General features: G+C 43.7%; 3 protein-coding genes across 4 annotated transcripts; 2 read left to right on the forward strand and 1 right to left on the reverse strand.

Moving 5' to 3' along the window:
• Window positions 1–3,561: 3,561 nt before the first annotated feature.
• On the forward strand, window positions 3,562–5,528 carry LOC133924754 (uncharacterized). 2 transcript variants are annotated; one of them, XM_062370444.1, is made up of 3 exons: window positions 3,562–3,825; window positions 4,043–4,203; window positions 5,139–5,528. In XM_062370444.1, the coding sequence occupies exons 1-3, from the start codon at window positions 3,694–3,696 to the stop codon at window positions 5,299–5,301; spliced, it is 456 nt and encodes a 151-aa protein (XP_062226428.1). In that variant the 5' UTR covers window positions 3,562–3,693; the 3' UTR covers window positions 5,302–5,528. The 2 variants fall into 2 exon arrangements, with proteins under 2 accessions (XP_062226428.1, XP_062226429.1); XM_062370445.1 differs by having other exon boundaries at window positions 5,069–5,206.
• A 5,164-nt stretch (window positions 5,529–10,692) lies between these two features.
• Window positions 10,693–14,953, forward strand: LOC133923619 (mechanosensitive ion channel protein 5-like). The gene is made up of 5 exons (XM_062368901.1): window positions 10,693–13,033; window positions 13,343–13,466; window positions 13,564–13,857; window positions 13,950–14,152; window positions 14,315–14,953. Exons 1-5 carry the CDS (start codon window positions 11,070–11,072, stop codon window positions 14,598–14,600), a joined length of 2,871 nt encoding a protein of 956 aa, XP_062224885.1. The 5' UTR covers window positions 10,693–11,069; the 3' UTR covers window positions 14,601–14,953.
• A 1,784-nt stretch (window positions 14,954–16,737) lies between these two features.
• On the reverse strand, window positions 16,738–17,417 carry LOC133925582 (protein IQ-DOMAIN 17-like). The gene is made up of 2 exons (XM_062371459.1): window positions 17,013–17,417; window positions 16,738–16,917 (listed from the first exon to the last, which is right to left on the reverse strand). Exons 1-2 carry the CDS (start codon window positions 17,415–17,417, stop codon window positions 16,738–16,740), a joined length of 585 nt encoding a protein of 194 aa, XP_062227443.1.

Genomic DNA, 17,417 nt, shown 5'->3' on the forward strand with positions numbered 1-17,417 from the left:
CCGTTTGTCATCCCTACCCGCAGCTCATTCATGTAATTAGATGTATTTGACCATATACTAGGAAAGGGGCAGAATTTTGCTTATGAGCAGATGATGGTTGGATCTCATACACCTAAGATTCATAGCAGATAATTCATCACTCATATCTAAGAATGCATGCAAGTAATTATTTACTATATTGAATGAGTTATTTTGGTGCCGGATGAAAAAAAAATGTCTACGGCTAGTGGGAGTGGGAGTAGAAGTAGCGTCAATCTCCATTGTCTCAAGCGTCATATCCAGAATCAAACTCATGTCCAGAATCTGTGAATGACTCAGAACCAATTCCCATAGATGATGATGATGTAGAGGAGATTGAGGTAGAAGAAGATGAAGAAGGTGCTGATCCAGGGCCAAAGGGAAAACTCACTTCAGTTGTTTGGAAAGAGTTTAAGAGAGTGCAATACATGGTCACAATTAAGGCTAAATGCATGTATTGTTTTAAGAAGCTCTCTGCGGAAACAAAGAATATTTAAAGAATTGTTCACTTAAAAAGATCAAGTTGAAGGGAGACAAGACATTGGCTCCATCTTCTTTGAGGTTTGGTTTTGTAGATTTGGGGAAAATGTCGGTGGAGAATTACACGTTTAATCAAGACATAGATAGAAAAGAACTTTGTGCAATGATAATACCCCATGAGTACCCTTTAAGCATGATTGATCATACTGGTTTTAGGAGATTTGTAAATGCACTTCAGCCACTATTCAAGATTGAGACTAGGAACACGATAAGGTATATGAGTATATGACTTATAATATTATTATATTTTGTCCAAGTGTTAAATGCATTTCTTAAGGGTTTTTTTTATTTTGTTTCAGAAATAAAATTATGGTGCAATATGAGTTGGAGAGGAAGAAAGTCATTCGATACATGGCTGGAATTAATTCTAGGATGGCTATCACTATTGATATGTGGACCTCTGACAATCAAAAGAGAGGTTATATGGCCATAACAGCCCACTTGATTGATGAATCTTGAACTCTTAGAAATATCATCATGAGGTAATTATTGTGACTTGTCAATATGATTGTATTTTATTGCAGATTTCTGTTGTTAATCTGATTTCTTATATAAGTTTATTTATGTTTCTGCTACTCACACCGCTGAAGTCATCAGTGAAGAACTCTATGAATCCTTGGTCCAATAGAATCTTGATGAGAAGATATCCATCATGACACTTGACAACTACACTACAAATGATGCAGTAATTCCTATGCTTGTGAGGAAGATTGGCAAAAGTAAGCTTATGAATGATGGGAAAGTGTTACACATACATTATTGTGCTTGTATCCTTAATTTGATTGTTAAGGATGGTTTAGAAGAGCTAAAAGATGCAATTGAGAATGTTCGTGAAAGTGTAGCTTATTGGACAACCACACCAAAAAGGATAAAGAAGTTTGAGGAGATAGCTAAGTATGTCAAAGTTAGTGTTGACAAAAAGATATGCCTTGGTTGCAAGACTAGATGGAATTCAACTTTCAAAATGCTTAGTATTGCATTGCCCTACAAGGCTGTTTTCAAGAGAGCAAGTCCTGCAGATAGGCAATATACTAATGTGTCAAGTGAGAAAGAATGGCAATTTGCATCGGATGTTGTAGAAAGGCTTAGACTATTTAGTGACATAACTGAATTATTTTCTAGAATTGAATATGTCACTGTCAATATTTACTTCACCAAAATTTGTGAGATTAGAACAAATATTAGGCAATGGTCGACTTGTGGCAATCTATTGGTAGAAGCCATGTTAGCAACTATGATAGAAAATTTTGTTAAGTATTGGTATGACATTCAAGGATTAATGGGAATCACAATTATTCTTGATCCTCGATTCAAAACTTTAATGTTGCTTATGTGTTTTGAGTGGTTACTTGGTACGACTGGTAAAATTTGTGAGGATAAGGTTGTTGAAGTAAAAGACTTGTTAAGTGATTTGATGCTTGAGTACCATATGGAAGAGAATAAAGGTAACACCGAATCACCGGCACCTTCACTTGGCAATATGGATTTTTTATCTTCCTTCAGTGCACGTGTTACAAGTAAAAGGCCAACATATATGAGATTTAAATCTGATCTAGACCGTTACTTGGAGGATGAATTGGTTCTATTAGTAACAAAGAACTTCAAGATTTTAGATTGGTGAAAGATGGCTGGAACACCTAGACCGTTACTTGGAGGATGAATTGGTTCTATTAGTAACACAGAACTTCAAGATTTTAGATTGGTGAAAGATGGCTGGAACACATTATCCCACTTTAAGGAGGATAGCAAGGGATATTTTTGCAATTCCTGTTACCACACTAGCTTCAGAATATACTTTTAGCACTAGTGAGAGAGTTTTTGGTGAGCATCGCAGTAGGCTCACTTCTCAGTTATTGAAGGCTCTAATGTGCTCACAAAATTGGATTCAAAACAAGTCCAAGGGTATATCTTTTGTGCAATTTTTAGTTTATTATGGCTGCAAACTAATTCTTCATTTTCATTTTGTAGTTGATGAGAAAGAAAAGCAACGGGCCTGAACCCATTGCCATCAGCTGTAAAAGTTATGATTAGTTTTTTTTAACCCATCAAGCCTAGGGTACAAGCTGTAATATTTGAACGCAAGTCAAAATACACACCACACCTTTACACACATACCTTAAGACACATGCTAGACCTATAGCCTATACTCACATATGCCTACTGAAAAGATTCACGAAGCCTCAGGTTTCACAAGCGACATGCACGCCGTCCTCCCATTGTGATCCATAGGCGCTCGAGGCTGTCCGAAAGATTATTATTCAATAGGTTTTCAGTAGTTAGGTGGGTGATGCAGATTTTTAAAAAATAATATTATTTTATTGGAAATTTGCAAAAATCATGTTCAAAATCTGATATTTGCAGAACTAGTTACCTATCAGCATGCGGAGCCGCGTGCTGACATGCTACATGACAGTGGGCCCTAAGGCCTGTCGGTTGTGTCCCGCAGACGATATTCTAATAATAACTTTTTTATATAATCTCGGATGAAGATATTTATATGAAAATTGTACCTATAGATGATATCTACAACTTTGTAGTTAAACACTTTTTCATTTGAATCTGTTTATATTCCAAAAAAGTTAAAAAAATTAATATCTATAAAACTAGATCTGGAACTTCTAGCTATTTTTTGGATATCTAAATAGATTCAAATGGAAAAACGTTCATTATAAAGTTGTAGATATCATCAATAGATACAATTTTTATATAAAGATTACCTCAATCAAAGATCATATGAAAAAGTTATAATTTTTTTTTAATATCGTCTGCGTCCGAGACTTGTCGGCACCCTAAGGTCTACTGTCAGGTAGCATGTCGGCACGCGGAGTACCGATAGATCCCTAGTCGGCACTTCACATACCGACATGTACATATTTATACAATTATTAGATTTTGAGTATTATTTTATAATTTTTCAATAAAATAATATTATTTTAAAAAAGTTCGGCAACGCAAGACCCTGCAATTTTAGGTGTATATATATGAAATGAGGTGACCCTGCCGCCTGCTGCGCCTCAATCTAGTAGAAATAACAACTGCAACGAAGATAGCAGGAGCTGAGTTCTAGACCGTTTCTCTTGCCAGTTGCCACGACCTCTGCAGCCACCAAATCAGCCTCCCAAAGCTGCAAGAAGGATGGCAGTCCCGGTGTACAGCATCACGAGAGCGGATATAGACGAGTTCTGGAGGAGGAAGGAGGTGGAAGCAGAGGAGCGGCGCCTCGCTGCCGAGAAGGAAGCTGCGAGAATCAAAGCCAAGGAGCTCAAGGTCAGTCCTTGCAGTTAACCAACTGTATTTTTGTTATCTGTCAGTATATCCACTCCCAATCTACTTACCAGCTCGATTTCAGCATGGTATTTACCACAGCAGATAATCATCGGAGCCAAAAAAAAAAAAAAAAAAACTGTTGTTCCATATTATGATCATGTTTTTCAAGTCCTATTACGATCATGTGGCTTGGTGCGACTGAATTATTTGGAGGCAGGTGGAAGATTACGTGCTTTTCGAGCAAATGATACGGGAGATTCTCAAGGACGGAAACGAAGGAGACGGGGCAAAGATGATGGGGAGAGACATCACCAGGAACAGCAGGACGGTGGCTGCTGCCGCCAGTAGCACCGAGGCACGGATTGGCATCAAACACTGGTAAACTCGTCGTAGAATCATGTCATCCATTCGTTCTGCCCTCTTTCTGTAGTTTCGCCGCCGCTAGTGCGCACCTTTCTAAATAGTAATTTCCACCATCCTTTAGAAGTTGGATAGTGGTCCGGTGTGGAAAACAACCTGTATCCCACTCCATCCAATTCCTCAGTTGGATTCCCTGTCACAATGCCATATAAGTTATGGTCATGAGCAAGATTTTTAGGATTGGGATCTTAGATAGTATCATTTTTTATTGAGCAGAATCAAATCGTAGGATTGGATCATAGAATCACGATTCTATGCGATTTTTATTTTTAAAGTTTAATTTATTTTTTTATATTAAAAATACATTTAATAAGTATGAAATATCGTTAAATATAGATTTTTAAAGATACAAACTAATAAAACATGTTAGATTAAACTAATAAAACTTAATTATGTATAGATCTTAACGATTCTATGAGATTTTATAAAACTCTCATCTAGGATCGTAGTATTGTGATTGTATATAGGATCTTAACGATTTTGTGGAATCACATATAACTCTTATCTATGATCATGATACTATGAATTTAGAATATATGGTGGGATCAATTTCGTAGTATCGTAGGATCGTAAGATTTTAGATCCATATTGGGATCTTGACAACCTTGGTCATGAGCACTATCCTATCAAACTCTGAAAATTAAGAACCTAGCAAGAATATGTGCTTATCAACTGGATTAATGAAACAACAATATAGATCATACTTCAAACATATATGTAAAAAACTGTTTCTGGTGATGCAGTGCCAACATGGCTTTTCATATGTATATAAAAAATTTGTATATCATGGTTCCGTGCTTACATTCATATGCTTACGTCCTAGGAGAAGAATCTTAAATATCCAAGTGCATATGGAACATGACAGACAAACCATCTTGTCCCACTGGGTGCAGGTGGAAAAGAAGTGCTCATGCTTATCTTAATGCACCTGCACTGTCCATGGATGAGAACGGCAGAAGCAGGCATGCTATCACATATGTCCTGCAAGAGAGATCTACCGGAATCTGCTCATCAACTCCATGCCAGCCAAATACCACTGTTTTTGTGATCTTTTAGGTGTCCATGCCAAGGATAAGCTGAGACATGGGGAAATCAGAAAATATGAATGCGAGTCCTGTGTCAGTTATACTTTGGGTCAAATAAACTACACATTGTTTCTCATCAAGTATTTAAGCGTATGCCTATATTCCAATACTACTTATGTAATTAAGTAATAAGTACGGATAACCTTGTTGCCTCGCATAGAAAGCAAGATCATTGACTAATGAGAAATTGTCAAAACAGCTTTGTTTGTATCATATGAATCCTTGACTGCTTGAAATATATAAGTCGCAACATTGCTTGTATTCAAGTTTCGAAGCATAAGTGGTGTTGGAAATCCATACAAAATTATTTACACGAACAAGTTTCCTAAGTTCACCAAGTTTGTGAACATGAGGAATCAATAATGAAAAAACTGAAATAGAGCAAAACGCGTGTATGCTAATGATTCCACAGAACCATTTTAAAAGAGGTAAACTGAAGTAACAAGGAATACCCATCAGCAAGGACATTTCTTCACGTTTGCACCATCCTAGCTGATAGTGCCGCTATTGAGCAAGGCTTAGGTACATGGATAAGTCAGAAAAACGTCAATATTCTTAATCTAATCCCAAAATGTCCCATCACAACTCCTCCGTTTGCTGTTTGCATTATCTATAGCCTTGTATCTGTACACGGCGGAATCTTTAAGAGTCAGAAAGTCCTTTAATATACTTAGTACCATTTTCTAGTGCCTATGAAAATTGCTATGATAAAGCAAGAAAATCTACCTAGAGAGTTCTGGAAGAAATACAATAATATTTCTTGGGCACGAGGAGTGGTCTCTACTTCTCTAGCACAAAACAGAGGCTACCTTAAATTTTGCATATTTTTTTGTACCCTGGTCTGGTTTGTTCATGTTACGGCACGCATTCAAAATGTGTGAGGATATATATATATATATATATATATAGTATCCCACACATTTTGGCATCTTTAAAGGAATAATATAGATCTGGTTAAATACTGGCTATATTAATTCCATAATAAGAGGTAGGTATTTCCACGGGGTCTTGACAACTAACAAATAAAATCGAAAACAACTTCAATACAACTGAACAAAGACTATCATGATCATAAATAGAAAATTCATAGATTTTACAAATTTTTACAAGGGAAACCAAGATATCCAGAATCAGAATCTTATTAGAAAGTTCTTTCTTTCCTTTGAGATATATTTCATGGGAGAAACTCAATCATATTTGAATTACTTCGTTGATGATACTTAGCAGATAGATTTTGAAAAATCATCATTAAAGATAGAATCTAGCACTAGTAGTGAAAACGAGGAATTGGACAATACTAGTGGGCAGAGTAAAATCAAAGATGGGATTGAGAGTATAGGTGGTATTAATGGAGGTTCAAACGGTGGTGGAGATAGTTCAACTGCTATTCATAACAAAGGCATATGGTGTATGATCAAATCCATCATCAATGGTACTATATGTAAAATATGTGAGGTGTTCGATATAATTAAGTAGAATCAATTCAATGAATTTAGTAGGGATATCGAGTGCTTGTGAATATATACAAGGATTTATAGGATATATATATATACGATTAATTAAATGCTACCGGCGTTGATATTCCACTTTCCTTTTTATATAGGACTTATCATTATATATATTTACCAATTTTATCGTTATATAAATAACCACTCGTGACTTACAATCAATCAATGAAAGTACGCGTTATTATCTTCGCTTATATGATTTTAAATAATAGAAGTATAATTCCAGCCTCCGGAACCAACAAGACATCAAGATGTCCAAAATGCACACATCTATTTTTAAAAAATAGACACTCAAATTCACATCAAGAGAACTCAAACTTGGGTGATCTAGACGTACATCTATACCCTCAACTAATTGAGCTAGGTTTAGTTCATTTCTTCTTACATAGTATCAGAGGGGTTCGTTCCTGAACCTAGCCACTAAATCGCTTCCGCCACATCGCCCTGGAGAGATCAATCCTCATGATCTCCGTCGGGGGTTGCGCAATATATAGTTAGAGTTCGTGCAGCCGGTCACTAGGGGTCTGATTGATTGTCTGCATGAGAGCAACCAGAACCGGTAAATGCGTATAATCTCAAATAGAAACATGTTTGGTTGCTTGCATGTGATGTTTCAGTCTGGCTTAGATGGATGTAAATGTACACCGCAGCTGGTCCGGCAGATGCAGGCTCATGCGTCAGCTCATGCAGGCGGGCCCACTTATCAGTGTCACAAAATTATCTTTATGCGAGCGAGCAATCAATCACAATCTCAACTCTTGTATCCGCTCATGTGTCCTCATATTCGGTCAAACAAACAAAAACTCAGCTCAATCTGTCCAGACAGATACAACGAACCAAACACTACTCTTTTCAACAAATATGACTTCGCTCAGCCTGCTTCCCCTCAACCTAAATATATGGTCCATACGGACAACCAATCACACCCTAAATCGCCTTGTGTCACACATTCGTATTATGGATTTACATTCGTCATGGTTTCACATTAGTTATGCATTCACATTAGTATTGGCATGCTATATATATAACCTCTTGACTTACAATCAATAAATGAAAGTGCGTGTGGTTATCTCTCCTTACAGTTCATAAACCTGTTGTGCTGTCAAAAATTCCACGTGGTAAAGTGAAAGCAAACAATCAGATCCTAGCAAATGGGGAGCTTTCTTTACTCTGCAATCAGCACTCAGACCCAAACAAAACCCTCGCGAAGAGGGGGGGGGGGGGAAAAACATAACCAAACGCTAGGTACTCGTCGCCTGCCCGAAGCTTCACAGGGAACGCTAAACAGCACAGAGAAAAAGAGGAGAACGGTGACCGACGAACCTAACCATGGTTTGCAGGGGCAGGGCCGTTTAACCATTGACGCGAGCAGCGCTGCTTAGAACGCGTCGATGTGCGCGCGCCAAGCACTCGGTTCAGCCAACCCAACGGTCGCCGAGCCCTCCGGCGTCCCTCCGTTGCTCGGCGGCGATGGGGATTTTCCTTTCCGCTTTCTGCGGACCTATACTTGGGCATTTTTTGGGCTTTCGTTACCCAATAGGCTATAGTTTGGACTAGCAGGCCCGCAAGGAAGCCGTCCGGGCGCGTCGAGGAAATTGTCCCTGGCAGCCAGCATGAATCGGCCCATCTTCTTCTCTCTGGCAGTCACGTTTCACGCACAAGGGCCTTGAATTTTTTTATTTCGAAAATCAACTAACCATCCTTTTGAAAAAATTGAAAAATAATCTATTGTTACCCGTTGAAAAGACAATAGACACCCGTCGTCCTTTTAACCGGTGATAATTTAAAAAAAATAAAGTTATTATCCTTTTCAACCGATGATAGATACCTTGCAAGCCATTGCTCTCGTCGAAAGTGCTTATAGGCAACGGGTATCACGAGGGCACCAGATCAAAGGAGAGGGCGGCAGCAAGGCACCAACGATTGAATCGCTCACGTGAGAGACAGGGATGCAAGTCAAAAGTGGCTAAAAATAATGTCCAAGGGTGGCAAGTCAAAGTGACTAAAAATAATGTTTAAGGTTATGTTTATTTCATGTCTAAATTTGCTACGTTTAAGATTAGTCAAGTATGATTTGCTATAAATAATATAGCTAATAAATTCTTAGCTACAAGTATAAAAAAGTTAGTCAAAAATATGAGTATACGACGTATGGACCAGAAGACTAACAAAATATGGTTTGTTACAGTTGTGACAGTTAACTAAACAGTTGCTAAAAATCTATGGCATAACTAATTTTAGGCGTGACAAACTTAGACACAAACCAAACATGCTCTATCTTTGACATGATTCTCTTCCTCATAATCATTCGAATTCTAATCATCGGATCACGATCTAACGTCCCATATCAGTTCCCACATCATATAAGAAGGTCAAAATTCGAATGATTTTGACCTAAAATTATTCACATGATGTTTAGTCATTCCACTAAAAAATAGCCATCGGTAAAATGTGATAAGGGTTGGAGCTTTCGAGAAAGACTGTTTCCCATCTACAGTAAAAAAAAAAAAAAGAGGCGAACTGAGAGCGATTTCTGAGAAGCTGGCATCGATCTCGTTAAATCCCCTCCTCCAGCAGCCTCTTTTGGTGCCCGAGGGGGTGAGGATCCGGTGGATCGACGTCCGGTGAACCCTGTAGACTAGCTAGTAGGGGATAATTAGCTAGTGGGCTTGTGGGTTTTCGGTGGAGCCTTCGGTTCCGTCGTCGTGCAGAGGTGCATCGAGCTTGGGTGGAGCTTGTCGATGCGGGTCAGGTTGTTGGCTGTAGGCGTGTCGCAGGCAGCCAAGGCATCGATGGCGCCATTGTTGCTCGGGTCTTGCAGGCTCGGGCATGACAGGATGTTGATGCTCGACTTCTTGTCCGATGCGTCCTTGTGCCCCTCCTGTGCGGTTGTTGCCGCTGGTGCTGTCATGGTCCTCGTCCGCCTTGCCCGACTGTCGACTTTCAGCTTGGACCACCAAATCGAGGACCGTCTTCTGCTTCTGCATTGCATAAGTTTGTTTTGCGTATGTGTTTTTGCTGCGTATGTGTATGGGATATGTCTGTGTATGGGTATGAGTATGTGTATGGTTTACCAGATCACCAGTGTTGTGCCGGTGGTGCTGGTTATTTCTGGCTTGTCGGTGTTGTTGCTAGCGAGGGCAGAGGTCATTTTTGGGCTATTGGTTTGAGTTTCTGTAGCGGGTGGCGCTAGTTCGTCGGCGGCTTGGACGGCAGCGTGGAGCGAAGGGGAAGGAGTGGTGACTACTAGGGCTATGGTACTATGGCGAGTGAAGCTACCCTTCTTTCATGATGTCTTTCGGCAACAGTGGCAGTTTTAGGATCAGGTTCGCATGGGCGTATCCTTGGCTGATGCTTGAGTAAGGTTTTTTCGATCTCGTTTCTAGAGACGAGTTGATGTTGTGGCTCCTTTCAAAGCCTTTGTGCGATGGTGATGTTCTTGGTCCGGGTGTGGAGCATGTTGTCATCATCTTCCTCTAGCCGACGCCTTGAGATTGGCGGAATTTGACGATGGGTGGTGTTCCTAGCAAACACAAAGGTCTCTAAGGACCTATTTGTAATTTCCTTTCGTTATAGGGTCCTCTGTGTAAGTTGGTATGGACAGGTCCTCTGTGTAAGTTGGTATAGACGCTTCGCTTCTCTTCTCCGTATCCTTTGCATATGTGTTTGTATTTGTACCTATTGATGTACGCATTTACCTTTTTGTCTAATATAGACAAGTACTTATAAAAAAAAATAGCCACCGGTAGCCCACCAGAGCTCACCACCAGGATCGCACAGCCCCAACTTAACTTCGCCCGCCGTTGGTCGCGGAGAGCACCGCGTCTGCATGATTGCCAGCCACGGCCCCGGGCCCGGCGCATGCCCCGCCGTTCCGCGGTATATACAGCGCGCGGGGCGCCCCCACGCTCACGTAAAACCGTCGCGCGCCCATTGCCAGATAGCGCCGGCTCTGCCCGACGCGTGCGCCGCTCTCCCCGGCGAGCCAAGAGCCTCTGCCTTTTGCTCGCCCCAACCGCGGTACCGCGCACTCGCCACAGGTGCATGCGTGCGTCGGTGTGTGTCGTGCCGTGAGGCGAGGCGAGGCTTGCACCGCATGAACGCGCCCGACCCGCGCGGTGCGCATGCATGAGCGTCCGCGGCTGCCTGCCGCCCCGTGTTTTGAGCCTGGTCCCCCGTTAATAGCCTAGGATCCACGGCCTGTTCCTGAGCTGCTGATTAGATCGTTGGCATGGGGTCGTCGCCTCCAGCGGCGATGGACCTTCAGCGGAAGAGCAGCATCAAGTCGTACGGGTCGAACAACTCGTCTCGGTCGGGGTCGTTCGACTTCGACCAGGATAAAGATCGCGACCGCCACCAAAACGACGGTGGCCGCCGGGAGTTCGTCGTCAAGATCGACGCCGAACCGCACTACCCAGTTTCCCTACACGCGGGCGGAGGCGGCGCCAATGTGTCCGGGCACAGCTCCAACTACAGCTCGACGGTCAACACGCCTCGGGACGGGGGCGCAGTGACCGTGCTCCGGCGGTCCGGGTCCGGGTCGAGCGCGTCGACCTCGCCCAGCACCGGGGCCGACGTGTCCCGTGACGGCGACTCCTTCAGTTTCAAGAATCGGCCGCCGCAATCGCCGGCGTCCCCGGCGCTCAGCGTCGGCGGCGTCGGCGGGGAGTCCAGTGAAGACCCACCAAGCCGCCTCATTGGCAGCTTCCTCCGAAAGCAGGCGGCGGCCGGCGGCGAGCTGTCGCTAGACCCCGACATCGAGATGGAGGAGCTGAGGAGGCCGCCGCGCGCCCCGACGTCCGTCTCCGCCTCCAGGGAGCTGCGCGTCTCGTTTCAAGACCCCCACAAACGGTTCTCCCCGTCGTCGTCGTCGTCGGCGTCCTCCTCATCCTACGACGCCGGCGACAACCGGAAGCTGAGTACCACCGACGGGGACACTCCCGAGGTGTTACGCTGCACGTCGACGTCCACCGGGTCCACCCTGTTGGCGCGTAGCAAGACGCGCTCCCGGCTAATGGATCCCCCGCCGCCGTCAAGTGCCCCGCCCGCCGAGGGGGAGCGCAACGATCGCAAGTCGTTTGTGGCAAAGGGGCCGCCGCCCAAGTCCGGGCAGCTCCGGTCGGGTCTTATCGGCAAGTCGGGGCTCATTGGCAAGTCAGGCCCCGTCGGCAAGTCAGGTGCCTTCGACGACGAAGACGACGACCCGTTCATCGAAGAGGGCCTCACCTCCGACTTCAAGCGTGACAAGATGGACTGCCTCCTCATCATGGAGTGGATCAGCCTGGTGGTCATCGTCGGCGCGCTGGTCTGCAGCCTCACCATACCCAGCCTATCCAAAAAGAAGCTCTCTGGGCTCCACCTCTGGAAATGGGAGCTCCTCGTGTTCGTGCTCATCTGTGGCCGCCTCGTCTCCGGCTGGGTCATCCGCATCGCCGTCTTCTTTGTCGAGCGCAACTTCCTGCTACGGAAGAAGGTGCTCTACTTCGTCTACGGCGTGCGCCGGGCCGTGCGGAACGTGCTCTGGCTGGGCCTCGCACTCATCTCATGGCACCTGTTGTTCGACAAGGACGCCAAGCGGGAGACGCGCACTCTGGTGCTTCCCTACGTTACCAAGGTGCTGTGCTGCCTCCTCGTCGCCACGGTCATCCGCCTCGTCAAGACACTACTGCTCAAGGTGCTCGCCTCGTCCTTCCACGTCTCGACCTACTTCGACAGGATCCAGGACGCGCTCTTCAATCAGTATGTCATCGAGACCCTCTCCGGGCCGCCGTTGGTGGACGAAGGCCGCATGCTCGCCGAGGTGCAGAGGCTGCAGAGTGCGGGGGCAGCCATCCCGAATGAGCTCCAAACGGCAGCAATGCCGAGCAAGTTTGGGCCCGGGACGAAGAGCGGACGCCTCACGACGGCCCCGTCCAGGCGAGGGGTCAGCAAGCAGCTGCAGAGGCAGAAGACCGAGCGGCATTTCGATGAGGGGATCTCGATCGACCAGCTGCACAGGCTCAGCCAGAAGAACATCTCTGCGTGGAGCATGAAGAGGCTGATGAAGATTGTTCGGTACGGGGCGCTGACGACGATGGACGAGCAGATCAAGCATGCAACGGGCGAGGACGAGCTGGCGACAGAGATACACAGCGAGTACGAGGCCAAGGTTGCTGCCAAGAGGATTTTCCATAACGTCGCCAAACCTGGGTCCAAGTGAGCACTAGCATTTCTTTCTTCGGAATTGCTATATCTCATTGCACCCACTTTTCTGTCCGTCAGATATGTGTCAAGATTCGTTCTTATCTTTTTTAACACAACTTGCTCATAAACCGTACCTGACAAGATCTCTCTGCACTCGATAGCGGGTTTATGTCGACTGAATAATTGGCATCTTCTATTGTCTGTTAGGAAGTAGGGTTTTGAAATTCAGAAGCAACCTTCAGTAAAATTGTCACATTTAAAATGTTGTTGAAATATCATGGCAGTATGCTGAGCCCGTCCTGCATTCTGAACCTATTGCAGGCACATATACTTGTCAGATTTGATGCGTTTCATGAGGCAGGAGGAAGCTTTAAAAGCATTGGATCTTTTTGAAGGAGCGCAGGAGCACAACAGGGTCAGCAAGAGGTCACTCAAGAACTGGGTGGTAATGGTCTCGACACAGCTCCTTCTCTGCTCTATCTTAGGAAGAAATTGCACGGTGCTTATTCGAGATTTCTATCACTGTCGTGTGGATTATGTAGGTAAACGCATTCAGAGAGCGCAAAGCTCTTGCCCTGACGCTCAACGACACGAAAACCGCAGTGAACAAGCTCCACCAAATGGCCAATGTTGTAGTCGCATTGATCGTGCTTGCGCTATGGCTTCTCATTCTAGGGATCGCAACGTCAAAATTCTTTGTCTTGCTCAGCTCGCAGCTTCTTGTGGCAGTTTTCATGTTTGGGAACACTCTTAGGACGATCTTCGAGGCCATCGTATTCTTGTTTGTGATGCACCCTTTCGATGTCGGTGATCGTTGTGAAGTCGATGGAATGCAGGTTAGAAATTCTCCTTGATGCTCTATCTACATTGAAGAATTGCTTCACACAACTGACTTGGTTAAAAACTGTTCAAATGTGACAATCTCAAGGTGGTTGTGGAGGAGATGAACATCATGACAACAATCTTCCTCCGATACGACAATCTCAAGGTGTATTATCCGAACAGTAAGCTGGCCGCGTTACCGATTATGAATTACTATAGGAGTCCTGACATGGGAGATGCAGTTGACTTCTCGGTTCATGTCGCAACACCAGTGGAGAAATTGGCCCTCATGAAGGAAAGACTATTGCAGTAAGTACTAATGCCCTAGCTTCATTTTCTCTTGTCAGAAACACACTTCTCTGGTGTGATGAGCAAGCTGATCACTTACATGAGAATTCCCAGATATTAGATACCTTTTTTCTATCGTTTTGACTGCTTTAGGCTTACCAAGCATGTCCTTCTAAATTTCAGTTACCTTGACAACAAGAAGGAACATTGGTACCCTGGTTCCATGGTCGTCCTCCGCGACGTGGACGACACAAACAAACTAAAAGTCTCCATTTGGTGCCGTCATACGATCAATTTCCACGACATGGGGATGAGGTTCGAGAGAAGAGAGCTATTACTCCAGGAGATGATCAAGGTCTTGAAAGATCTCGACATCGAGTACCGGATGTTGCCGCTCGACATCAATGTCCGGAATGCGCCTACTATCCAGTCTTCAAGGATGCCGTCAACATGGACGACAACTTATTGAGATTTTGTTGGCAGCGCTCACCACCAGTCCAGCGATGAGATTGCTAGGTAGTATTTCTGAGGACGAGGAGGTGAAGTATACCGATGTGTCCTTGCCTCCATCTTGTGAAAGGAAGTGTTCCCTTGAGTGGTTTGAGCTGTGACAGTTTGCTGACGAGGAGCGAATAGGTTTTGCTGTCCCTGCAGCCATCACTTGTTCTTTCCTGTAATTTTTTTTGTGTTGTGGTCCGTACCTTTGGTGCATATGATGAGAAGTAAAACATCTTCGCTACAGAATAATTCTGATCATTAAGCTCATCAGAAGATTAATGGCTGACTTTGTACCTGCAAATTTCAGTATTTCCTGCCAGGGAAGGAGCTAGGATCTTACCACACCAATGGCCAGATTAATGTGTCATAGACTAAATTCTACAACCGTTTGAATCTATTTTAAATTTGAATGAGATTTTTATAAGCGTTTTAGACCTGTACCTAGGGCCATGGCCCTGGGTCCAGCTAGCCCCTGCATCCTAGGTATTCTTAAAAAAAAAGGTATACACTATTTTATATATCGGTTCATCATTATCGGTTCATTACGAGTCGATGATGATGAAATATCATTATCGGTTCGTATCAAGGATCAGCACTAAAAGTACATTTGAAAATAACCAACAGTGAAACTTGAATATTACTGTCTGCTCTAGCCACGAACCGACAGTGATAGTTTATCAAGTATCACTGAATCGATAGTGATAATAGATGACACCATATCTTATAAAAATTATAATTTTTTTCATACGAAATCGGATGGGGATAAACTTTATATGAAAATTATAGCTCTTGATGAGATCTACAACTTTGTAATTGGAAACCTTTTCATTTGATATCATTTAGATGTATAAATAATCATTTGAAGTTTCAGATACAAGAGTTCAAAAGGATTGCAAATGTTATTGTTAGACCATCTTCAACTATATTCCTTCCATTTTGTTCCCTTCTCGATTCCCTTCTCGTTCTCATTCTTTTTATTTTCTACCATCTCCAACAGCTTCCATTCGAAGGAATTCATGAAGGAAAAAGAGCGAGAATCACGTTCTGATGGGAATGATCTTGGGAATCCCTTCGTGACGGGAACCGTGAAGGAAAATCGTTGGAGCGCTGAAGAAAATAAAAATCCCTTCGTAAAAAGATTCTAAGCCTTGATAGGAATCGGTTGGGGATGGTCTTATCACAAGAACTTTTGTGGTGGGATGATAATGATATATTGCACAAGCTAAGTGATCCCATGTTCGAATGCCATGAACCACGCACGCGCGAAAAATCGCGTGACTTATGACTACGCACGCAAGGGGTGCCTGGTCGAGCAAAGAAAGTTTTTTTTCATTTTTTTTTTGCCAAAAAATATCAATTCGAACATGGACTATCACTATCGACTGAAACCTTCAGCTGGCAATGATAGTCACAACTACCACTGTCTGTTTCCCACTGCTGGCTTCAAAACAGATAGTGAAGATAACTTTAGAGATGACAGTGAAGACACTTTTTATAGTAGTGATATCACTCTTATTTTGGCTTAAAATTACATCTATCTATCTATATTATTATTTAAGTATTAAAAGAAATCAACATATTCGCTCTTAACATCATGAAATTACCATGTTAGTTGAAAAAAAAAAGACATAATCATTCATTATTATGAACATCTAATGGTCTAAATTAAAGCAAAAAGTCTATATCAAATACGATTAATAAAATAGTAATTTTGGAACAAAAAATTATAGAAAATTAACACTTTGATTTCCATATGGTTTGAAAAGAAAAATATCTAAATAAAGAATCCAAATTAAATAAAATAAATAATAATTGAAATTGGGGTTAGGATAGGAAAAAATATTCATATTAAATATAGTCTTAAAAAAATTATTATAAAAATCAAATACCTAAATAAAGTGTCTAGGTAAAATACAATTAATTAAAGGTTATTATAACAAAATATTATAGTGATACTAATCACATTATTAACGTGGACCACTTCTAAAGAATAAAGATGAGCAGGCATTGGCGTTTTCATTTACAAATGGAGGTACAAATTTTGTCAGCTGAATGCCAACTCTTCTGCAGAAAGAGAATTGATAGCAATTCAGTGGATCTTCTGTCACCTAATGCACCTTGCCTGCTTGCCGTGTCGAGAGAAGCTGCCGGGCGCGCACGCGCACCTGCAGCCTCACGAGCACCTTCATGCACCGGATGGCGACGTTGGCCTGCTTCCGCACGTACGAACCCCGCGCGAACGCCTGCAGCTTCACCAGGCTCCTCAGGGCGCGGAGCGCCCGCCTCGCCTGATCAAACGGACAAGGCTCTGAAGCACTGAAGAGCGTGGGGTTCTAAGCAGACTAGACTCGTCAAGAGCAGAGCGGCAAGTTAACGTGCGTACCAGGTGGCCGCGGAAGTGGGCCTGGATGGTGGCGGCCGCGGCATGATCCCTGGAGAACCCATGGCAGCCAGCTCGTCCGATGACTTCTTCCACGGCCGTCGCGGTAGCATCTGTTACAGGCCTCGGTTCGACGGACCCGGCGCCGGCAATGCCGCACGGGGGAGACCGGGCGAAGATACGGTTAGTACCCCGCTGGCGCGGCCACCGGCGATAGCGAGGCGTTGGCGTCTCAAGCTGCTCAACGTTTTCGCTGCGACTAAACCGCGCGGCGCCGGCCACGAGGGCGGCGCGTAAGAAGCCCTTCCTCGCGTCGTCCTGACCACTGCGGCCATCATGGCGTTGCCGAAGCTGCCCTTGGCGGTGGCGCGTGCCGAGGCAGCAAAGCAGGCGTCGGAGCATGTCCAT

Source organism: Phragmites australis, chromosome 7 (assembly GCF_958298935.1).
Source record: "Phragmites australis chromosome 7, lpPhrAust1.1, whole genome shotgun sequence".
Classification (NCBI taxonomy): Eukaryota; Viridiplantae; Streptophyta; class Magnoliopsida; order Poales; family Poaceae; genus Phragmites; species Phragmites australis.

Bases quoted from the DNA above. Each gene is read 5' to 3' on its own strand.
- LOC133924754 (XM_062370444.1), top strand. From the start codon at position 3,694: ATGGCAGTCCCGGTGTACAGCATCACGAGAGCGGATATAGACGAGTTC. The intron at 3,826-4,042 runs GTCAGTCCTTGC...ATTTGGAGGCAG, and splicing joins TCAAAGCCAAGGAGCTCAAG to GTGGAAGATTACGTGCTTTT. The intron at 4,204-5,138 runs GTAAACTCGTCG...CACTGGGTGCAG, and splicing joins CGGATTGGCATCAAACACTG to GTGGAAAAGAAGTGCTCATG.
- LOC133923619 (XM_062368901.1), top strand. From the start codon at position 11,070: ATGGGGTCGTCGCCTCCAGCGGCGATGGACCTTCAGCGGAAGAGCAGC. The intron at 13,034-13,342 runs GTGAGCACTAGC...AACCTATTGCAG, and splicing joins GTCGCCAAACCTGGGTCCAA to GCACATATACTTGTCAGATT. The intron at 13,858-13,949 runs GTTAGAAATTCT...GACAATCTCAAG, and splicing joins GTGAAGTCGATGGAATGCAG to GTGGTTGTGGAGGAGATGAA.
- LOC133925582 (XM_062371459.1), bottom strand. From the start codon at position 17,417: ATGGACATGCTCCGACGCCTGCTTTGCTGCCTCGGCACGCGCCACCGC. The intron at 16,918-17,012 runs GTACGCACGTTA...CCGTTTGATCAG, and splicing joins CCCACTTCCGCGGCCACCTG to GCGAGGCGGGCGCTCCGCGC.